This window comes from Furipterus horrens, unplaced genomic scaffold, assembly GCF_987537825.1.
Source record: "Furipterus horrens unplaced genomic scaffold, mFurHor1.1.pri manual_scaffold_16, whole genome shotgun sequence".
Lineage (NCBI taxonomy): Eukaryota > Metazoa > Chordata > Mammalia > Chiroptera > Furipteridae > Furipterus > Furipterus horrens.
In genome coordinates this window covers 132369-156037 of record NW_028327186.1, presented here as the reverse complement: position 1 = coordinate 156037, position 23669 = coordinate 132369, and the positions used below count along the sequence as shown (strand labels likewise).

The following is a 23669-nucleotide window of genomic DNA, read 5'->3' as shown; positions in this document are numbered from 1 at the left end:
ACTGAGCAACCCAGCCAGGGCTTAGTGTCATATCTTAGGAAACCATTGCCTAATCCAAATTTCAAAGATTTATTCCTGTTTTCTGTTTTATAGTTTCACCTCATATTTAAATGTATAATTCATTTTGAGTCCATTTTTTTGGTGGTCTGAGGCAGCGATTCTGTCAGGGGTCCCCCAAGCCCACCCTCAGGCTAGATTCCCTACAAGGACTCACAGCACTAAATGGCTGCTCTATCAAGGTTATGACTGATCAATTGATTGATTACAATAAGGGGACTCCGATTAGAATCACTGAAGGGAAAATACACATGGTGGGGTGCAGAAGCCAGCGCTGACTTCCAGGGTCCCCTCCCACGGGAGTGGTGTGGGGTGTTCTCCCAGAAGTGGTGCTGGGTGACAACAGGTTCAGAGTGTCTGTCCATGGCAGCTCACCTGAGCATCGGTGTCCAGGACTTTGATTGGGGGTCAGTCATGCAGGCCTTTAGCACCTGCCTCATTGGCCCCAGGTTCACCTCTCTCCGAATCACACTGTCAGCAGGAGGGACACTGTGAAGAGGCCAGCGCCTCAGGCACACAGGCTGCCTTAGGGCCGGTCAGCCAGGGGCCAGACGCTGCCAGGGGCTTCCTGGGAACAAGCAGCGTCTGGTCACCTGGCCTGCTGGGTTTAACCCTTTCCTGCACCAGAGTCCAGCTTCCTTCTCCCGCCTGTGGGCATCTCGCTGTCCAGGTACTAGTTGTTGGAGAGACAGCATTTCCCATTGAATTTTTTTCACACCCTCGTTGAAAATGAATTGGCTGCAAATGGTGGGAGGGTTTGTTTCTGGGCTTGGAATTGTCTTCCGTTGATCTGCATGTTTCTCCTGGGCCAGTGTCCTCTGGAGTCTCCCACGTCTGTAACTGTATGGTAATGTCCCTCTTTTCCTGCTAATGCTGGTGATTCACATCTTGTCTATTTCTTTTCCTTGATCAGTCTCACTGAGCCATGTGTCAATTATATGATTTATCTTTTTTAAAGCAGCTTTCTATTAGGTGAGCATCCTCCACATGCTCGTTTTCTGGTTCATTCATTTGTGCTTTTACATATTTATTTCCCTGTACTTTTGGGAGATCTACTTCATTTTTCTTTTCATAAATTTATGATGTGTATTAGCCCTGGCCAGGTGGCTCAGTTGGTTGGAGCATTGTCCTGTACACCAAAAAGTTGCAGGTTCGATCCCTGGTCAGGGCATGTACAGGAGGTAACCAACTAATGTTTCTCACTCACATGGATGTTCCTCTCTCCTTTCCTCTCCCTCTAAAATCAATAAACATATCCTTGGATGAGGATTAAAAAAACTGTGATGAATATTAGATTATTACTATCCTCAGGCTTTTTTCTTTTATAAGGGATGCTCAAAATTGACTTTTCAGCAACCTTTTAATACATTCCTATAAATTCTAATGTATTTCACTTTCATTCACATTGGTGTGAAATTGGATTCAATTTGAATTCGAATTGGAGAATTTGCATTTTTTAAATAGAAACTTCTGTTTGAACAAGCCATAGAGATTCATTGAGTGGCCGGGGGTGGCAGCCTCTGGGGCACACCTCCGGGCCAGGTCCTGTCACGTGCCACACAACCGTGTGTCTCCGTGTGTCTCCGCAGGTGATCGCCATGATCAAGGGCCTGCAGGTGCTGATGGGCCGGATGGAGAGCGTGTTCAACCACGCCATCCGCCACACCGTCTACGCCGCCCTGCAGGACTTCGCCCAGGTCACGCTCCGCGAGCCGCTGCGCCAGGCCATCAAGAAAAAGAAGAACGTCATTCAGAGGTCAGCCTCCCTGAGTGCTCCATGTTCTTCAAGGATGGAGCATCGGTTTAGGTTTAAACAGCCACGGAATCAGCATTTTCCTAGCTATGGGGTTGGCCAAAAAGTCCGTTCAGTGTTTTCCGTCACATAAAAGACGCATTTTCATTTTCACCAATAACTTTACTGACTTGGGTATTTTGAGCACGTCGGCTCTCCCACGTGGTAGAATGCCGACTGTCCCCAATGATGTCTCAGTTTGATCGCTCTCAGCTTCAGCTGGTCTGCCTGCCTGTGGAGCATCGTCCAGCGAGGAATCTCCAGCACGGAACTTCACAAACCCCCTTTGACATGTTCAGTCACAGCACCTTCTCCACACACTGCACGAATCTTTTTTTGCGTTTCAGTTGCGTTTTTACCTTTCTTGAAATAATAAGGCATAATATGACAAAAATGGCGGGTATTTTCTTCCATCTTCAATAGCGCTTCTAGAGCCATTGTATGGAAAAACCAAACGAACTTTTTGGCCAACCCAATATATTCAGGCACATTTAATTCCAACCTCCAAACACCTTTTTGGTGAATTCACTTTAAGTGTAAGGCAGTGGGTTCAATTATTAACCTGAACAGCCTACAGGAAATCACTTGCACCCAGGCACCATGGTGTGTCCATCTTGTGGCAGGAAGAGGTGTCTCAGAATCTGCCCGACGACCCTGATTATTGGGCCTGTGGGGACACGCAGCCCAGTGTCCCACCTCCCATCTGAGGGTGTCGCTCACAGTATTTTTGCTCCTGTGCCTTTTGGCCTGTCCTGCAAACTGGTCAGAAGCTACAAGACGTTGCTGAGAGCCTTTGGCTGTCCTGAGCTGGCTTTGTCAGGGTCTGCCTTTCAGATAAAGGCGTCTTTCAGAGACATCTTTGTCAAATGGCGCTCAAGGGGCTCCCAAGTGTGTCAGTTTCATTTAGTTGCCTCTTAGGGGAGGCATCAGTGCCCTGGCATGGACTGGTGTTTTAACGTTAATCAGGTGCTGGTGCTTGCCATAACGGGGTGCTTACCACGTGGGGGCGTGCAGGGTGGTCTGAGTCACTCGGGTGTCATCCAGCACCCTCCCAGCGAGGTCATCAGGAGGGGCACATGGGTGTGTCTGCTGTGAGCATGGCGCCTGTAAGGTATCTGCACAGAGGAGCCCTGGGTGGGGGGGCACATGTTCCACACCAATTGGGGATATAGGCCCAATTGCCATAGTTGTGTAGGTCACTTCAAGTTCCTGTCAGAAAACGGGGGTCAGCTGCCGGGAGGTCGCGCGTCAGCTCCCTGAATGGATATTTGCGCTCTGTGGTCCTGCTGCCCTTAGCATGATTCAGCGTTCAAAAAAATAAAACGTAATTTCTGGGCTAACTGATGCCAATTGCAACCATGTCAGATCTTCTGGGGCTAGTGGTGTCTGCAGGAGAACAGCCTATTTTTTTTTTTAAGATTTTTTATTTACTGATTATTTTAGAGGGAGAGAGGAAGGGAGAGATCGATTTGTTCATTATTCATGCATTCATTAGTTGAGTCTTGTATGTGCCGTGACCAGGAATCGAACCAGCAACCTTGGCATAGCCAGATGACTCTAAACAACTGAGCTGTTTGGCCAGGGCCAGAACAACCTGTTTTCTAAATTTCCCGTTGAACTGGTCCAGCGCCTTGCCCCACGCGCACCCCCAGGGGAGTTAATGTGTGAGAGCCGGCTGGCCCGAGAGAGCTGTGTGTCAGGAGGGGAGGCGCTGCGACTGTAAATGTCCCCACGGTGTCGGCACCATGTGCCTTGCTGTTCAGTGTCCTGCAGGCCATCAGGAAGACCGTGTGTGACTGGGAGACAGGACATGAACCCTTCAATGACCCGGCCCTCCGGGGCGAGAAGGACCCCAAAAGTGGCTTCGACATTAAAGTGCCCCGCCGCGCCGTGGGACCCTCCAGCACGCAGGTTCTTGTCCCCCTGCTCCCCTGCCTCTGCCCCCCCCCGCCCCCCCCCCCCCCCGCCGCCAAGCAGACCACCCCTAAGCTGGGGGTCGGGCAGTGCTTGGGCAGATCGAGGATTGCCCATGTCTTTTCTGCCCCTCTGTCCCCGGCCCGTGTGAGCCTGGCACATTGACCAGGACGCCCCGGGACTGTCGGGTTCAGTCACCTGCATGCAGAATTTAATTTGACTTTCTCACCTCCCGAGTCCAAAGTGTGGGTGGCAGTCTGTGTCTGCATTTACGCTGGGTTTCTGGGTGGGTGTTTTAGGGCATGGTTATAATTTTTACACTGGGCTGGAAAATATCATTCCTAAATATAAAACTTGGAGACATTTTAAAATGTAGCTTTTGCGTGTCCCCAGACTTAAATTACCACCGCTGTTCTGTTTCTCCTGCTCGGGTCCCACCCCCAAGCAGCTTTCTTCTGACTCACACCTGACTGTACGCACTTCTTCTTTTCTCCTCCCGTTTGGGGACTTGGCCCTTCTTGCTTGTCACATCTCTGTTGGGGCTTTTCTTGTCTCTTCTGCCGGTCACTCAGAGAATCACCAGCAAAGCATGACGCGGGCTGTCAATGAAACGCTCAGGCTCTGGGAGGAAGGCCCGGCCCGGGTGTGTCCCTGGTGCATCCTCCGTCCTGTGTGCGTGTCCCCTCTCCGCGTGTCGTGTGACTAACGCCTCTCTCCCGCCTCTCCCCCGTGTCTGTCCGTGTCTAGCTGTACCTGGTGCGCACCATGGCGGAGTCCTTGAGCTCTGCTGAGCTGCTGAGGCAGCTCAGGTCTCTGGGCATGGAAAGGCTGTTGCATGTGGTTAACGCGTTTCTGAGGCACTCCTACACCTATCCGCCTCTTTTAACCTTTGGTGGTAAGACATCGTTTGTTTATCTCATTGGTCTTCACGGCACGGAGGTGAACTGCTCCATAGCAAGTCCTTCCCCCCCGGCAGCAGCAACGTGGCCACTTAGATGGTCGCCCAGAGCCCCCTCAGGGGAGCCAGCGGGGCGTCCCGGCCCAGGTCAGGAGCAGGTGTCCTGTGGTCGAATCAGTGTGGCACAACTAACGGACCATGTGTACTTTCTCCCCCGCGGATGTGTCCTCGGATAACGCAGCTTTACATGGTGAGAACCATGCTAGAGTCCCTCATTGCAGACAAAAGCGGTTCCAAGAAAACTCTGAGAAGTAGCCTTGAAGGGCCCACGATATTGGACATAGAAAAATTCCATCGCGAGTCCTTCTTCTACACTCACTTGATAAATTTCAGTGGTAAGAGAAGCTGCTGACCAGCGCCCGGCCCAGCATGTTCTAACACCGCTAACACCGTCTAGACTGCTTCTGCCTGCCTGACCGTCCCCTGCTGTGGGCCCCTCACACACCCAGGTGGTGGTGTGTGTCGTAACCCTCGTGGCATTCCCCCACCTGTTGCTGTGAACACATGGCCGGCGTGGGCGCCCTCCGAGCGGCATGGCCTTTAGAGGGGTGAGGGCCGTGGGGCCATAGCGGGCCCTTCCTCCTGAGCCCAAAGTCTTTGTAACCACACAGGGTCCGAGAAACGCAAATGTAACCTGTCCTCTGGTTGGAGACCAAGACAGTGATGAGTCACAGAAACAGACCCCTGGGGCAGTGATGCGTGTGGTGTCACAGGTTACCTGACCCAGGCAGTCTGCCTGGGGTGACGCTGGTCACCGAGACCAGGGTGCCAGGTGCATGCCCTTTGTCACATGGAGTCATCCACGTTTACCCCTGTGTAGTGGCTGTGTGCTCAGAGCGGGAGGCTGCAGGTTTGCAGTCAATAGTAAGCTTTTTTTGTTTTTTACTCCATTGCAAGACAGGTTTTTTTTTTTTCTTTTTTAATCCTCATCCAAGGATATGATTGTTAATTTGAGAGAGAGGAAGGGAGAGAAAGAGAGAAATATTGATGTGAGAGAAACATTGATTGGTTGCCTCTCACGTGCCTTGACTGGCGACTGAACCCATAGCCTAGGCATGTGCCTTGACCGGGAATTGAACCTGCGCCCTTTCGGTCATAAGGATGATGCTCCAACCAGCTGAGCCACCCAGCCAGGGCACAGGACAGAAGCTTTAAAAAAAAAAGGTCTCTGTTGCATCAGATAAACCTGCACTGAGTATGCACGTAACGCTGCGTCTTCATCCTAAGTAAAATAATCCTGGTTTTGTTTCTCTTTTCAAAAGGGCAGTTTTTCCTCCCAGTCTCCCCGGGGGGCTCACAGGGCTGACCAGGCCCACTCGTGGGCCCAGGTATATCTGTGCGGGCCCATGCGGTCGGACACCGACTCTGTTCCCCTCGTGGGCGAGAACAGCCCAGGGTGGCTTTGCCGGCAGCCAGGCCGCGGGGTCCCGTCCCCAGTGCGAGGCGCCCGGGGCCCTGCCGCGCTCGCCCCCTCCCGCATGGCTCGGGGCTGATTGCGCAGCCGCACCCTGTCTGTCTGCGGCGTCTGTCCGGCCTGCCGAGGACTAACACGCTGTCGCTTGCGTCCTCCAAGAAACGCTGCAGCAGTGCTGCGACCTCTCCCAGCTGTGGTTCCGCGAGTTCTTCCTGGAGCTGACGATGGGCCGCAGGATGCAGTTCCCCATCGAGATGTCCATGCCCTGGATCCTGACGGACCACATCCTGGAGACCAAGGAGGCGTCCATGATGGAGTGCGTGTCCGCGGCGGGGGCCGGGTCCTCGGTGGCCTTCGGGGGTGGGAGGCAGAGGAGGGGCCGACTGTTTTCAGTGCTTCGTTTGACGTCATCATTCTTGGGCTGAGGCGTCAGAGGTTAATACGATACAAGCCACAGGTTTCTTGGCTTTTGAGTGAAGTCAGGAGCTCAGGCAGGAGCACTTGCCACTGTGTCCCGGCCGGTGAGGCTGGGGACTCAGCTGGGCTCAGGGACAGGGGACATGGCCTGAACTGTCGCCAGGCTCAGCCTCCAGCCAGGTGAGTTTGGGGGAGGTGGTGGTGACTGAACAGCTTTGATATGAGGTCAGGGCTGAGGGTCGGAGCAGGGGTCAGACGTCAGACATTCAAAATCTGAAATCCAGGGAGAGGAACTAATAGAAAATGGGGGTGTCTCGTAGCGACCCCAGTGGGCTGACCCAGCAGGAGCCTCCATGCCACTCGCTGGCCCCGTGGGTGTCCGTGTTCATGCGGCGCTCAGGGGCACGGCCTTCTGCTGTCCCTGTGCCTCAGTGTGAGCAGCTCAGATGCCCAGCGGACACCTCGGGGTGTCGCGTGCCTCTGGGTCGTGCCTCTGGGGTTGGGGTCAGCTCTGCTGCTCACATGGCCGCCCCCCGCTAAACGGGCAGCCGCCCACCCTCGGAGGGACCTTACTCCCGGGAATTGTTGGCAGCGCCTTCTGCCCAGACACGGGGCGCAGACACGGACTTTCCGCCACGCTGGGCATATTGGTGGTGACCCGTGGGCGCCAGGGCCTGCGTTTTTCTTTCTAGGTCAGGCAGGTCACTCTATTATTATTATTCTTTCCTTCATTTTATTTTTATTACAGCATTTTTGCTTCATTTACACAAATAGAAAATAAACTGGGTCTTATTTTCATCCAAACATTGAGGTTTTGAAGGTTGTACACGATACTTGTTAAAAATAGTTCACTCTTAAAAGTAAGAAAATTACTCGTTTTGTGGTTATAAAAAATACATCTTGTGGTAAAACCCATTGAAACAGGCTAACGGGGGCGGTGTAGGCGCTGCGGCCCCAGCCCCCCGGGCGCCCTGGGCCTGGCGGTGGCCGGTGTGGGGGCAGCGGGGCGGGGCCCCGCAGCAGCCAGTGAGAGGGGAGCAGTGGGGGCTCTCGGGGTGCGGGCTGGCTCACCGCGCGACCTCCGCAGGTACGTCCTCTACTCGCTGGACCTGTACAACGACAGCGCGCACTACGCCCTCACCAGGTTCAACAAGCAGTTCCTTTACGATGAGATCGAGGCGGAGGTGAGAGCGCAGGCACCTCGGGGGAGCTCTCTTTCATTTTCTTGTTCTCAGTCTAACCCAGTGAGGTTTGAACAGTGCAATGAACCTATTATTATTATTATTATTATTTATTTATTTTAGAGAGAGGGGAAAGGTGGGAAAAAGGGAGAGAAACATCACTGTGTGGTTGCCTCTCACGTGCCCCCAACTGGGGACCTGGCCTGCAACCCAGGCCTGTGCCCTGACTGGGAATCGAACCAGCGACCTCTTGGTTCGTAGGCCGGCACTCCATCCACTGAGCCACACCAGCCAGGGCTGGAATGAACTTTTGAAATCAATCTTTAGGGTGAACCCTTTTGTCTGCACTTTTCTCTGTGTATTTGTTCACATGACAGTTGGAGTCTCACAGTGTACACTGTGCCCTGGCTACATGGCTCAGTAGGTTGGAGCGTCCTGTGTACCAGAAGGTTGCGGGTTCGATCCCTGGTCAAGGTGTGTATGGAGGCAACAGATAGATGTTTCTCTCTCACATCGAGGTCTCTTTCTCTCTATCCTTGCCTCTCTCTCTAAAATCAATAAACATTATTTTAAAAGCTAAACAAAAAACAGTATAAGCTGCTGGGAGATGAGATATTTCACTGGGCAGCCTGCTGTGTGTGGTGATGGTGTGAACAGAGAGGCTGCTCCCATGTCTTGGTTGTTGGGAATAATGCTGCAGTGAAGGCGAGGGTGTAGGTATCTTTTCAAGTTAGTGTTTTTGTTTCCTTCAAATACAGACTCAGGCATAGAATTGCTGAATCAAAAACAATTTTTTTAAAGGATTTTATTTATTTATTTTTAGAGAGGGGAAGGGAAGGAGAAAGAGAGGGAGAGAAACATCCATGTGTGGTTGCTTATTGTGCACCCCCAAGTGGGGACCTGGCCTGCAGCTCAGGCATGTGCCCTGACTGGGAATTGAACCAGTGACCCTTTGGTTCATAGGCTGGTGCTCAATCCATTGAGCCATGCCAGCCAGGGCTCAAAAGATTTTTTTCAAGTGTGTTTGTTATTTGATCTTGATTTAGAGAATCAAAGTATAATGTCCGCTTTATTTTTCTTCAGGTGAATCTATGCTTTGACCAGTTTGTTTACAAGTTGGCAGACCAGATATTTGCATATTATAAGGTTATGGCCGGAAGGTGAGTATGTGGTTTGTGGTTTGGGTAGGAAATCTTGGTAACTTGATCTTATATTTGCATTAAAACTCAGAGCAAGTGAGAAATGTCCTCTCTTCCTTCCATTCTAGTTTGCTTCTTGATAAACGGTTACGATCCGAATGCAAGAATCAGGGGGCAGCAATCCATCTCCCGCCATCTAACCGCTACGAGACGCTGCTCAAACAGAGACACGTGCAGGTGAGCGAGGCCTGTCCTGGCCTGGTAAGACCTGGAGATGACATTTGAAGTAGTGGGGTTTTCTTAGGATTCACTGGCTTTTAATAGATGTCAGTATGTTATGTGACTGTGGGAACATCTTTCTGAAGCATTAAGATTTTAAAGATAGCCCTGGCTGATGTGGCTCAGTGGACTAAGCACTGGCTTGTGAACTGAAGAGTTGCTGGTTTGATTCCCAGTCAGAGCACATGCCTGAGTTACAGACCAGGTCGCCAATTGGGGGCACGAGAGACAACTGATCAATGCATCTTCTTGCACATCAATGTTTCTCTGCCTCTTTCTTCCTCCCTTCCACTCTCTAAAAGTAAAAAAATAAAATCTTTAAAAAATATATTTTAAAGTCAAACACTTTCTATTGAATAACCTGAAACACAAGGGAAAACTTGCAGCGCTGTGCCCTCTGCCCTGCTCCCAGCTCACGGGGCATGTAGGGACCAGAAGCCTCAGTTCCTCTCTAGGAGCCCACATACCAGAGCTTAAGAAGCAGCTCTGAGCCCTGGCTGGATGGCTCATTTGGCTGGAGCACTGTCCCATGCACCAGAAGGCCGTGGGTTCAGTTCCCAGTTAGGGCACGTACCTAGGTTGCAGGTTCAATTCCTGGTCAGGGTGTGTACAGGTGGCAACCAATCTGTGTTTCCCTGTCATATCGATGTTTCTCTCTGTCTTCATCTTTAGGTGAGGATTAAAAATAAAAAGAAGCTCTGAGAAATGAGAAATGTTTATCAGCTCAGAGGTTTGAGAGAGCAGCTTTTTCTTGGCTTGCACAAAGAATAAAAATACACTGCTTGTCTTTTATTTCTTTAAAAACAATGTGTTTAGCCCTGGCTGGTGTGGCTCAGTGGCTTGAGTACCTGCCTGCAAACCAAAGGATCACCGGTTCAATTCCCAGTCAAGGCACAAGCCTGGGTTGCAGGCCAGGTCCCCAGCTGGGGGCGTGCGAGAGGCAACCACACATGGATGTTTCTCTCCCTGTCTTTCTCCTTCCCTTCCCCTCTCTCTAAAAATAAAAAAATAAAATCTTTTTTTTAAAAAAGAGATAAAAAAAAAAAACAATGTGTATACATCATAAAAATTGAAGAAAATACAGAAAACTGGGGAAAATTTGCTATCATTTCTAGTCTCTACACAGATAACCACCATGCACATTTGGGAGGATGTTCCACCAGGGTTTGGTTTGTATTTTTATATTATGAAATGATATCGAGGTGCACATATGTTGTTAGGACTCTGTAATGAAGATGCTGTAATTTTCTCTTTCTCGACTCTGTGACTCTGTGGAGATGACGCATGCGCAGTGCAGGCCACTCCTGGGGGTGGTGGGGTCCTGTGTGCTATTGTAGGGGGTGTGCTGACCGACAGACCCAGATCCTTCAGGCTCTCTGCTGAGCCTTGGGTTCCCGCTTGCGAGGTTACTGTAAAGTCAACTCAAAGAACTCTGTGAAAGCCCTTTAGGACTTTGACTTGCAGAATTTTTTTAAAAGATTTTATTTATTTATTTTAGAGAGGGGGAAGGGAGGGAGAAAGAGAAGGAGAGAAACATCAGTGTGTGGTTGCCTCTCCCACACCCCCAACTGGGGACCTGGCCTGCAACCCAGGCCTGTGCCCTGACTGGGAATCGAACCAGCGACCCTGTGGTTTGCAAGTCAGCACTCAATCCACTGAGCCACACCTACCAGGGCTGACTTGCAGAATTTCAACTATAGGAAAGGAGATTGTATATGTGTGTGTGTGTGTGTGTATATATATATGTATATATATATATAATTTAACGTAACATTTAAATGGTGGACGTTGTTTGTCTTATAGTTTAGACTCAGTTTCTAGGTGGGGGAGATACATATGAATTTGTGCTTATTGATGTTTGCTCTCCGGCCTCTCCATCCCCAGCTCCTGGGCAGGTCCATAGACCTCAATCGCCTGATTACTCAGCGCGTCTCGGTGGCCATGTATAAGTCTCTGGAACTGGCTATTGGACGGTTTGAAAGTGAAGACCTGACGTCAATAGTTGTAAGTGCTTTTTCCTTCCGCAGGCTCAGCAGCTTTGTTGGCCACTGTGGTCCTTACTGACAAATTGAACCAATGACATGCTCAGTTTCGGCACAGAGAACAAAAGGTATGCACTAATGAAGCATGGCCTGTCCTGGGAATCTTCTTGTAGCATCTGCTCTTAATAGTCACAGTTCTAAGTTGACTGCGAAGAATAAATAATCCCCGTCTTGAATAAATTACACCTAATTGTGGTATAAGAATGAAAGAAAAGTTTTAAAAATCCAAAGGAAGTGAAGACAGAGAAAAAGGATTTGAGAAAATTTGAGAGAACATTACATAGCATAATAGAAGGGCGATGAAGGTCCAACATACATATCACAGGGTCCCTGAAGAAGAAACCAAAGCGATAGGATGAAACAGACATTAAAAGTTGTGTGTTGGAGAGTGACAAGGGATCATGGCCGAGTGGTCTCCCTGCTATCTGTCCTTGAATTTACACAAATCAGACATCTGTAATCCAGCAAACGTTGCCCTGCTCAACACACACAGACACACACACACACGAGAGGCGCACACGCCAGTGTGGCTGAAGGTGGGTGTGTTGGAGTGTCAGGGTGGGTGAGACGGGGAAGTACAATGTGCTGCTGCAGATGTATGTCAGTGGCCACAGCTAACGCAACAGTGGAGGAATAGGGGCATGGCCCGCGCTACTCCATGGTGGGGGGTAGCGCCGATGCCTGAGAATCCGGCCCCTCCCCCTGCCCCCCATTGCTGCCACATCTGGTAGCAACAGAGGAAATATGTCTACAGTCCCGTGTTACAGCGCAGATGTGCCAGTGGCCATAAGGAACAAGGGAGCAGCGGTGAAGGCTCATGAACCCAGCTCCCCGCTACCTACCCCCCGCCCCCCGCCACGATGGTTGTGCCCTGACACCGAGACAGCCTGGACACATCAGGGACACCACCACCCTAGTCATCAAGGCGTTGATTTCTGCAGCCACAGCGATCCCCGCCCCCTTACACACACAACCCTGAAGGTGCAAGTAGAACAGGTAAAACAAAAAATTGCTCTACAGCACCATCTACTGGAAAACATAAGAAAAACTTCATCAGCGTGAAGTTTGTTAAGATCAAAAATGATATCTCAACAAGAGTTGACTGCCTCAGGTGCACAGGCAGAGGGACAGTCCATCGAGTACTGAACAACCAAGGGAACACAGTAACTCAGAGAGAACATGACAAGTCTCCGGAAACCGGATTCGAAGCCATGGAAGTCTGTAATTGAATGACAGAGAATGCAAGATGGCAACCATGAAGAAAACTCAGCAAGGCAGTGCAACGAGCCCAGGAGTGGAATTAGTGAAGAAGAGGGGTTCTTTACCAAAGAGGTGGAAACTATACAAAAGAACGAGCCCTGGATGGTGTGGCTCAGTTGGAGTGTTGTCCGTAAGCACAAGGTTATGTGTTTGATCCATGGTCCAGGCATATATGATCTCTGGTCCAAGCATGTGGGAGGCAACCCACTGGTGCCTCTCTCTCACATCGATGTTTCTCTCTCTTTCTCCCCTCTCTTCCTTCTTCTCCTTCTGAAAAGCAATGAAAAATTATCCTTGAGTGAGGATTAAAACAAAAAACAAATTCTGGAGCTGAAGAACTCAATAAATGGGATGAAGAATACATTAGAAAGCACTGGAAATACAGCAGACCAGGTGGAAAAGACAACTAGCGAGCTTGAAGAGAGAAATCTAGAAATGATTCAGGTTGAAGAAATGAAAACTAAGAACTCTACGAGAACTACCTGCCCCATTAGAAGGAGCAGCATAGTGATAATAGGCATCCCAGGAGAAGAGAAACAGAAGGGAATAGCCCTGGCTGGTGTGGCTCAGTGGATTGAGCAGCGGCCTGTGAACTGAAAAGTGGCCGGTTCGATTCCCAGTCAGGGCACATGCCTGGGTTGTGGGCCAGGTCCCCAGTTGGGGGCGCACGAGAGGCAACCACACACTGATGTTTCTCTCCCTCTCTTTCTCCTTCCCTTCCCCTCTCTCTGAAAATAAATAAAATATTTTTTTTAAAGAAAGAATTTTATGTCAAGCCAAACTGATCTCACAAGAGTAAAGGCCATGGACAAATGGCAGTGACTATGCAAAGGACTCGAGAAAGCGTGCTCGTTTACTGCAGAGACAGCGCTGGGTGAGGGGCAGCGAGGCCTCCGTGGGGAGGGTGTCTCCTCGGGCTCACCTGTTTGATCATCTCCCTGGAGGGCGCACGGGGCTCCCGAGGTCTTCCTCAGAATCACATGGGCTGTCTTGGCACTTGAGACCCCCAGCTGCCCTTGTTACAAACAGTTTGTTCCAGGATGATGTGGATTACAAAATGGCCAAGGCTTTGACCAGTGATGCCCGTTAGAAATGTAATACAAACCACTTAGATCATTTTAAATTTATGTGTAGTTACGTTAGAAAAGGAAAAAGATTAAGAAACAAGTGCTGGCGAGGATGTGGAGAAAAGGGAACCCTGGTGCACTGTTGGTGGGAATGCAGATGGTGCAGCCACTGTGGAGAACAGTATGGAATTACCTCAAAAATCTAAAAATGGAACTGCCTTTTGACCCAGTGATTCCTCTGCTGGGATGACACCCAAAGAATCCTGAAACCCCAATTCAAAAGGACCTGTGCAGCCATATGCTCATAGCAGTGCTAGTTACAGTAGTCCAGTCCTGGAAACAGACTAAATGCTCATCAGTGGATGAGTGGATCCAAAAACTGTGGCACATTTACACAATGGAATACTACACAGCAGAGAGAAAAGAGGAGCTCTTACCTTCACGACAGCAAGGATGGAACTGGAGAGTATTATGCTTAGTGAAATAAGCCAGGCAGCAAAAGACAAACACTGTATGATCTCACCTAATACAGGAACCTAATGAACAAAAGAAATGAACAAAATAGAACCAGAGGCACGGAAACAAGGAGCAGACTGACAGTGACCAGAGGGGAGGGAGGAGGGGGAGAAGGAGGGAAAGGAGGGGAAGGGTCTAGTCAAGGAACATGTATGAATGACCCAGGGACACGGACAAGTGTGGGGATTGACTGTGGGAAGGGGGGGTGGAGCAGGGGAGAGCAATGGGGGGAAAATGGGACACCTGTAATAAAACAACTAGGAAAAGGAAAAAAATAGATGAAATTAATCATCTATTTTATTTAACCCAAAATAGCCCCAAATTAGCAACTCAACATGTAACTATTATAAAAACATTACTTGTATGGATATCTTACGTCCGTTGTCTCATGCCCGGGTTTTGAAATCTGGTATCATGTGCACAGTGCCCCTGAGCTTGGACCAGCCATGTTCTCTTTGCCACGTGTGCCCAGTGGCTGGCTCAGGGGACAGGGCAGAGCTAGACAGGTTTCACGTGCCATCCGTGGGTGACCCTGCCAGCCCTGTGGAGCGGCCGTGCCTTTAAAAGACTCCAGGTGCGTTAGAGAAGCCGGCTCAGGCTGACACCTGAGGGTGCACACTGTGCTGGCCCAGGCGGGGGGGGGGGGCGGGGGGGGTGTCCAAGTGGTCTCTGCGCTGTGGGCGGCTGGAGGCCAGCGGTGGCAGTGCAGAGGTGACCACAGTGCAGAAAGCTGATGGCCCTGGGGGGCAACCATGGTCTGGAGGGGCATCTAAAGGCAGCAGAGAGGGTGCTGGACTTCTGCCGCGTGCGCTCTTGGCCTGGCTTATTGACCCCACCCCGGCGTGTCCCGCTCTGTCCTGCCCTCCCATGGCGCTGCACCTGTGGGGAATGGAGGCCACTGCCTGGGCCGCGTTCTGTCCTCACCCGTCCTTGTGGCCCTGTAGGAGCTGGACGGCCTCTTGGAGATCAACCGCATGACGCACAAGCTGCTGAGCCGGTACCTGACGCTGGACAGCTTCGACGCCATGTTCCGCGAGGCCAACCACAACGTGGCGGCGCCCTACGGGAGGATCACCCTCCACGTCTTCTGGGAGCTCAACTACGACTTCCTGCCCAACTACTGCTACAACGGCTCCACCAACCGGTGAGCGCCGCCCGCTGCCGGTCCAGGTGTCGGGGCGCCCTGGGTCGCTGTCCCCGCTGTGCTCCCCCTTGTTTCTCCTGTCCAGGGCACTTGGGCAGCCCTGGGCCAGCCCTGGGGCGGTGGTCGTGGCGTTGGCACGGGACCGTGTAGTGGGCAGGGGTCCCTCTCTGGGCTCTTGCGTGTGGCTCAGGGTGAAAGCTGTGGTGCTCAGGGTCGTGGCCGCAGGGTCTGCGCCCGTCCCCAGCCTCACGTCTGCCCGGCGCTGGCGTGTGCAGGGCGACTGCTTTTCCTGGCTCCTTCTGGGATGCTGGGCAGGTGAGGGTCCCTCAGGGAGCTCCCCTCCCATCTGCCTGCCGTTTTCCTACAGTGTTGCCCCAGACCACGTGGCCAGCCGGGCGGGTGGCACGGACGGTGACAGCCGTTTACCGTGGTCCAGCCTCACGCCTAGGCCTCTGCCTGTGTGGGGTGTGTTCTCTCTGCGCTGAGCTCAGCTCCTGGTCTCTGAGCGCAGGCCGGGGATGTTTGGGTGTGTGAGAGTGCGTGTGCAAATAACTGAGAGTGCATGCGTGCAATAGTGATAGTGCAAGAGTGCGAGAGTGTGCATGCAAATGAAAAGGAGTGCATGCGAGTGAGATGCATGCATGAGTGTGAGTGCACACGAGTGCGTGTGCCCTCACACACGCACACACTCATGCACACGAGTGTGAGTGCGTGCATGTGTGTTTACATGAAGTGTGTGAATGTGGGTGTACATGTATGTGAGACTACAAGTGTGAGAGAAAACGGGTGTGTGCACATGAGTGTGTGTGTGAGAGAGTGACAGACTGGGACAGACCGTGGGTGGGAATGAGTGAAGGTTTGGGAGAGTGAGTGAAAGGGTGCGTGTAAGAGTCAGTGAGATGCTGGGTGTGTAAGAGTGAGTGTGAGATGGAGAGTGAGTGTGAGATGGTGAGAGGGGGAGTGTGTGAGTGTGAGAGGGTGATGGAGGGTGAGAAGGAGAGCGTGTTAGTGTGAGCAGCCGTGTGAGGGGTGTGTGTAAGGCAGAGAGGGAGTGTGTGAGGGGGTGCGAGGGCGTGTGTGTGAAACTGCGTGGGAGATGGTGGGTGGGACCTGAGTAGCAGACGAGTGCCCGCACCTGCCCCCCCGCCTGGGCCTCCCTCACTGCCAGGGCCGGGGGCTGCGCAGCCGAGTGCCGGCTCCTTTCCGCGTGTCCCCGGGACTGAGTTAGGTTTGCAATGGTCCTGCCGCCCGGGGCCCAGACCCTCTCCCTGGGTTTGGAGACTGTGTTTGCGGGGTTCCCTGGTGCTTTCACTTTGTTCCCCAACCTTGAGTACATTTATCAGACTTCAGAGTATTTGTATCTCACTTATATTCTGATTTTTTATTTCCTTGAGTTTTTCTATGTGGTGATTAGTTCAGTGAACTGGAGGATTTAATTGATGAGTAATGGACAAGTTCTGACTTTCAAAGAACAATGACATGTTTGGTTTTCTTTTTTTCTTTCTTATTTAGATTTGTTCGGACAGTGTTACCATTTTCTCAAGAATTTCAGAGAGACAAACAGCCTAACGCCCAACCCCAGTATTTGCACGGATCCAAGGTAGGCTTTCTCGTGTTTGTGTTATGATATCTAAGTTTACAGTTAAGCGTATTTTGAAGGTTAGCTTAAATCAGCTTAGTTACGATGACATAAACATGTCATGCTGTGTGTAAAATGTTACTGTCTCCTGAAAGCAACGTGCTACAGGCACAGCCCCTGGCGGAGGGAGGGTGTTTGGCTGGGCCTGACCTCACCCCGGCACTAAAATAAGTCAGGTTGTTGGCAGGTTTAAAGGTTAAAATAAATGAAGCTAAGAGACTTTACAGGAAGAGGCTTGGGGTCATGGCTGTGAGGGACGGACGGGGCAGCCTGTCCCCATGTGACATGTGAAGGGAGGAGCATGTGGACAAGAGGGGCATCCAGAAGCCACAGGCGAGCTGGGAGAAACCACCCAACGCCGCCGAGAAAACCACCAAGACACCACCCAGCACCCCCGAGACTCCACCCAGCACCCCTGAGACACTACCCAACACCCCTGAGACACCACTCATCACCCCCGAGACATCAGCCAACACTGCTGAGAAAACCACCAAGACACCACCCAGCACCCCCGAGACTCCACCCAACACCCCTGAGACACCACTCATCACCCCCGAGACATCAGCCAACACTGCTGAGAAAACCACCAAGACACCACCCAGCACCCCCGAGACTCCACCCAACACCCCTGAGACACCACTCATCACCCCCGAGACATCAGCCAACACTGCTGAGAAAACCACCAAGAAACCACCCAACACCCCTGAGACACCACCCAACACCCCCAAGACACCATCCAGCACCCCTGGGAGACCACCCAGCACCTCCAAGGCACCACGTAACACTGAGAAAAACACCCTACAGCACCATCTGTTAAGATAAGACACATGTGCAGGCCAATATGGCTGGATTATTAATGGTCAGTGTTGTTATACAGAGTGATGCACAAGTAGGTTACAGTTGTCAGTATGGAAAACATACAGTAATTAATACATAATTATGCAAGAATAAACTATAGACCTGGCCGTGAGGCTCAGCTGGTTGGAGCATCGTCCTATGCACCAGAAAAGGTGTGGGTGCATATAGAAGCAACCGATTGATGTCTCTCTCCCTCCCTCCCTCCCTCCCTCCCTCTCTCTCTCTCTAAAATCAATAGAAAACATATTCTACACTTGATCTTAGCCAAAAGGCCGAGAAGCGATTATAGAAAACATATTCTAAGGTGAGGATTAAAAAATAAGAATAAACTCTGTGCTATATACTCACAGCTGTAAACCTTTTCCCTACCCTGTATTTAAAGCCCTCATAAATTTAATAATAAAATTAAAAATGTTCGGTGATAAAAAGGAATCACACACAATAAACAGCCATTTCCCCGAAATGTGGTAAAACAATAAAAACAGGTGTCCAGCCTCACCGCACCTGAGCACAGAGACGTGAAGGACCGCAGCAGGGACTGCTTTGTCCCGCAGATCGGAGGACGGTCTATGCAGTGAGACCCTCTGCAGCCGTGAGTGTGGGGCCCTGGGATTCCGGGGCATCGGCCTGTGTTTATAATATTTAAACATTCTTGCTTGTAGGAAGCCGAACCCTAAGGAAATAAGCCAGGAAGCAGCCTCCCTGGTTTCGAGAACGCAGGAGTGTCTTATCCACAGAGTCATTACGATCAGTCACCTAGATCTAGTGACAGGCCAAGGGGCCTGTTATTTTATTTTATTATTTATTTAAAAAGATTTGTTTCTTTATTTTTAGAGAGAGGGGAAGGGAGGGAGAAAGAGAGGGAGAGAAACATCCATGTGTGGTTGCCTCTTACGTGGCCCTAACTGAGGATCTGGCCCACACACCCCGCACCCCAGGCATGTGCCCTGACTGGGAATCGAACCAGCGACCCTTTGGTTTGCAAAGCCACACCAGCCCAGGCGCTGAACTGTATTTTCTGTTAGATAGTTTGGACGGTAACAAAAGTCTAACAGAAGTTTGGAGGAGTGATGTTGATGTCGTCTGCTCACTTTATATGACACTTCTTTGAGGACCCAAAAGGGGCAGCATGCCCAAACGTCCTGACGTCAGGGTTGAATACCGTACCGGAGACAGACGGGTGGTGCGCTCAGCTTTACTTGCGAGCACTCCCACGCCAGCGGCACATCGTTTTGCTTCCATGCGATTTATAGTATTCGAACCTGTGAGATGATGGACTACACAGGAATCCGACTCAAACATCCAATTAGTTCTTTCTTTGTGATGATGACCTAGGATTAGAGTCTTACAGGAATAAACTTGACTTAGATGAGTGGCCCATTTATGGTGTTATATTTTGGGTTCTTGGTAATTTCTCTGTTGAGTGACTTCTCCTGAGCAGGTAACCAATGTTTTCTCTCCCATACAATAGGAAATACAAGGGGGACCCCCCGAAACCCAGAATTTATTTACAAACAATTGTGTATTTATTCTTACGTGTTTAAACTTCAGTCACCGTTGAAATTCTCTCCATCTGATGCAACACACCTATCGAGACGTTTTGTCCACTGCTCACAAAAGGTTTTGAACACGTTGATTTTGATGCCTTTTATGCTTCTGCCGTTTTTTGTTTTACCTGTTCTACACTAGCAAAACATTTCTCTTTTAGGACTTTTTTCTTTTTAAAATATTTTATTTATTATTTTTAGAGAAAGGGGAAGGAAGGGAGAAAGAGAGGGAGAGAAACATCAATGTGTGGTTGCCTCTTATGCGCCCCCAGCTGGGGACCTGGCCCGCAACCCAAGCACGTGCCCTGACTGGGAATCGAACTGGTGACCCTTTGGTTCACAGGCAGGTGCTCTATTCACTGAGCCACACCAGCCAGGACTGAAGATTTTTTTCATCAGGAGGATAATTGGCTCAGACTCAGACTTTCTGGATTGGGGTGTCCTAGTACCACCCACACCTTTGGTCCTTCTCCAGAAGGTCTCACAGATTCAATAGTTGTCTTCTCAGCTACAGTTTATTATAGTAAAAGAATACCAAGCAGAATTATAAGGGACAATACATGTCGGGTGGCGCTGGGACTGGGCACAAGTTGCCCCTCCAAAGTGGAGTTGCAGGAGACAAGCAGCACTCACGTGCACTTAGGGCCAAGGCTTTCATGGGTGTGTAGCTGCCCATGTGACTGGCCACACTTACAGAAACCCTGGACCCCGAGAAGGAAAGGAGGAGCTCACCATAAATCACTGTCTGTACAGCCTTGGCCAGCCTGTATAGCAAGGGGACATGTCCCAGAGGTAGAAAACAACCTCATCAGTCTGTAACATAAGCGAATTCCAGGAGCTGAGCTCCTGGGAATGGCAGGGAATTGCTAAGCGAGAGCCAGGCTTGCTGTGCCGATTCTTCAGGATCCTTACTGACATCCTTGCTGTCCCGGTGTGTGTGGAGGGAATATTGAAAACAATTATAATGGGGAAGAAAGAGGAGGAAACAGGGACCCAAATGGGATAAGCTTGGTATTCTTCACCTGCAGTGGGGAAATGTCAGCAACAGTAGATTGTGATAGCTTGTGTATAACGTAAAACCAAGAACTAAAAGATCTGTGTGAAAAGATATTCTCAGAAATACTATAGGTAAGTCACAATAGAATTCTAAATATGTTTAAGTGGCTCACAGAAAGACAGGAAAAATGAAATAGCGTACTTAAGAGCCCATTTAAATTATATCAGTCATTATATTGTGTGTAAATGTATTAAATGTAAGTGGTCTAAATACAGTTAAACAGACTGGCATAGAGGATTGAAAAACATTATCATGGAAGAAACTTCAAATTAATGATATAGGTCGGTTGAAAGTAAAAGGATGTCACGCAAACATTAATCAGAAGAAAGCAGGAGTGAGTGTGCTGATAAAAGATAAAGTAGATTTCAGAGCAAAGAATATTACCAGGGACATTGCGTATGATAGAAGGGTCGGGCCACAAAGAAAATAGAGCAACAAAATGTTTATGCACCAAACAATAGTTTTAAAACACCCGAAGTGAAAACTAACGTAAGCGAAAAAAGAAGTGAACAACTCCACAGTTACAATGGGGCACTCAACATTCTTCTCCCTTAGTAATCAATAGAATAAGTAGACAGAAAATCAGCAACAATAAAGAAGAACTGAATACCATCATCCACTGATGTGTATAGAACACGCCACCCAGCGGCAGCAGAACATACATTATTTTCAAGCATCCAGGGAGCAACCCCAAGATAAACGATATTCATGGCTATAAAACAAACCTCAAAAAATGAAAAGACCAGAAATCATACAGAGCATGTTCTCTGATCCAGTGAACTCAAATTAGAAATCTGTAACGAAAAGACCAAAAATATCTCCAAACACTTGAAAATCGACACAAATCCGAATGATCTTGGGGTCAAGGGAGAATGTTAGAAAGACACTGAATTGATGAAATGCAGATATATCAAAATCTGCAGGATGCAGCTAAAGACGTGCTGAGAGGGCAATGCATAGCCTGGTTGCTTACTGCGGTGTGTGTGCCCTGTCCTTAGATGACTTGGAGGTCCCCTCCTGCAGAAAGCCACTGTGACCACCCTTCTCACCTGCCCACCCTGCGGGCCTGAGTTCACTGGTAACCTTGAGAAGATGGTTCTTTTGGGGCAGCTCTGTTGCAGTAGTGTTAAGATGTATTTATTTCTCTTTCCAGAGCCTCAAAGTGGAGTCTGTAGAAAGGGCAGTTTAATAAAGTGTTGAAAACCCAATTTTATTTTTTCTGTCTTAGCCAGATTGCTTTTCACGTCTTCAGGTTGAACATATCAGTCCTGGTAAGGGCAGCCTAACAGATTCTGTGGCTGAGCCCCCGCCCCCACCTAAGGGTGCTGTGTGGTGAATGCACCTTGTGTAGGAGCCACCTTGCAAACTCTGGACAGAGTTCATCGAGTGCGTGTGTCCTCTGTCCCCCAGGCGCTGAACCTGGCCTACTCGAGCATTTATGGCAGCTACCGGAACTTCGTGGGGCCCCCGCACTTCCAGGTCATCTGCCGGCTGCTTGGCTACCAGGGCATCGCGGTGGTCATGGAGGAGCTGCTGAAGGTCGTCAAGAGCCTGGTACGTTTCCCACGGACGTGCTCCCTTCCCTCGGCAAAGGGCTCTGCACCCAGTTCCAATGCTGGGAGGGCCTTCCTTCTTCTGAGCAGTTCCTGGACACCGGCGGGGCATCCTGTGATTCCGCTCAGTTCTGACACCGTCTCCCCATTGGATCCCACAGGCAGTCCCACAATGCTGCCCTCCCCCGACCCCCACGTGCCAGCCTAAGTCAAGGTTGTCCCCTGTGCCTCTGACCGACTGGCTGTAAATCAGAGGCTCCTACGGCCGCCTCCTCGGGTTGGATTCATTTACTAGAGCAGCCCACAGAATTCAGGGGTCTGGTCTCCGCCCTAGATGACCAGCTTACTGAAGGCCGTTCAGGGATAGGAATCCGCCTCAGGTGAAGTGATGCCCAGGGTGTGGTCCTCCACGCAGGAGTTCCTGTCCCCGTGGGGTCTGGGCCCTGGCACCGTGGCACAGGGAAGGGTCTGGTCCCCGAGCCAGTAGCCCCCGGCCGCATTTCGTGGTTGTGGTTGATCACATCGTTGCTTGCTGGTGACTGGCTCACCCTCCGCAGCGTCTGGGGCAGGACTCTGACGTCACTCCTGGCAACCTCAGCAACCCCTGGGCACCTCCCAAAGCCACCTCAGAACATAACAAGCCCCTCCCAGGCTCTCGTAACTTATGGAATGCGAGGGTTTTGAGCTCTGTGCCAGAAACTGGACAAGAAACAAATATGTATTTCTTCAGCCAACTTCTTATCCTTTATTGATTTTAGAGAGAGAAGGGAAGGGAGAGAGAAACATCAATTCGATGTTCCAGCTACTGGTGCATTCATTGGTTGATTCTTGTATGTGACCTGACTGGGGATCAAACCTGCAACCTTGGTGCAGTGGGACAACGCTCTAACCACTGAAATACCCAGCCAGGGCTATATTTTTTCTTATAAATCACAGTATCACACGTGGCCTTGAATTCACTAGGATGGAACAAGCCTAGTGTCTGAGCTGCCCGATATTCACTCCAAACATCCCTGACCATCTAGTTTGATTTCTCCCCATCTTTCTTAATTCAAAAGAATGGGTCCATGTTATTTTAAGTATTTCATAGAAAAAGTTGCCTACCTAAATACAGCCTTCCTTGTAAGAGAATAAATGCCCTTTAGCACTGACAGGTGTGGCTCAGTTAGTTGGGCCTTGCCTCACAAACCAAAGGTCGCCAGTTCGATTCCCAGTCAGGGCACGAGCCTGGGTTGTGGGCCAGGTCCCCTGGTTTGGGACGTGTGAGAGGCAACTGATTGATGTTTCCCTCTCACATGAACATTTTTCTCCCTCTCTTTCTTCCTCCTCCCTCTCTCTAAAAATAAATAAAATCTAAAAAAGAGAGAGCATATTGCCCTCTCTATGCAGAAGTACTGTCCCCTACACCCTTTTGTAAAGGACCATAGCTTTGCCTATGACTTGTAGAAACCACTGTGCTCTGGAGTAAACAGAAGCGAGCTGTCAGGGTGGAGGACAAAACAGAAGCCGAGAGGGCCTGATAGGAAAGGTGTCATGGGCGAGCTGGCGAGCGTCTGTGAGGGGACAGTTCTGCGAAGATTTCATTTCTGTCTCTGCAGGACGAGCTTTCTTAAAACACAAACCCTTACGCGGGGGAAGTGGAGTAGAGCGTGTTGGCCATGAGGAGCTGGGGGCGGGGTGCAGGGTCCCAGCCAGGCCAGAGGACTCAGGATGCCGCTGCCCCCTGTCGCCGTGTGGTGGCCGGCCCGCACTGCAGGCTGAGGGGCTCACCCTGGCCTGGCAGCGGGGGTGCAGTGAGGACATCAGGGACGACACTCATCTGTCGCACATCACAT

General features: G+C 50.3%; 1 protein-coding gene and 1 pseudogene across 3 annotated transcripts in view; one reads left to right on the top strand and one right to left on the bottom strand.

The window, feature by feature from the left end:
* The window catches only part of CYFIP1 (cytoplasmic FMR1 interacting protein 1), a 95542-nt gene that overhangs the window by 57019 nt on the left and 14854 nt on the right, over nt 1-23669 (top strand). Inside the window, exons 14-24 of one of the 3 annotated variants that reach the window (XM_090263742.1) lie at nt 1647-1813; nt 3613-3760; nt 4903-5056; nt 6295-6451; nt 7640-7736; nt 8817-8893; nt 9001-9109; nt 11036-11155; nt 14981-15180; nt 16693-16780; nt 21692-21835. In XM_090263742.1, coding sequence (XP_090119868.1) covers nt 1647-1813; nt 3613-3760; nt 4903-5056; nt 6295-6451; nt 7640-7736; nt 8817-8893; nt 9001-9109; nt 11036-11155; nt 14981-15180; nt 16693-16780; nt 21692-21835 — 1461 coding nt within the window. Of the gene's footprint in view, nt 1-1646; nt 1814-3612; nt 3761-4510; nt 4659-4902; nt 5057-6294; nt 6452-7639; nt 7737-8816; nt 8894-9000; nt 9110-11035; nt 11156-14980; nt 15181-16692; nt 16781-21691; nt 21836-23669 lie in introns of those variants that run through there. The other 2 variants (XM_090263743.1, XM_090263744.1) reach the window with 2 other exon arrangements.
* Nucleotides 17825-17961, bottom strand: LOC149991937 (U2 spliceosomal RNA; annotated as a pseudogene).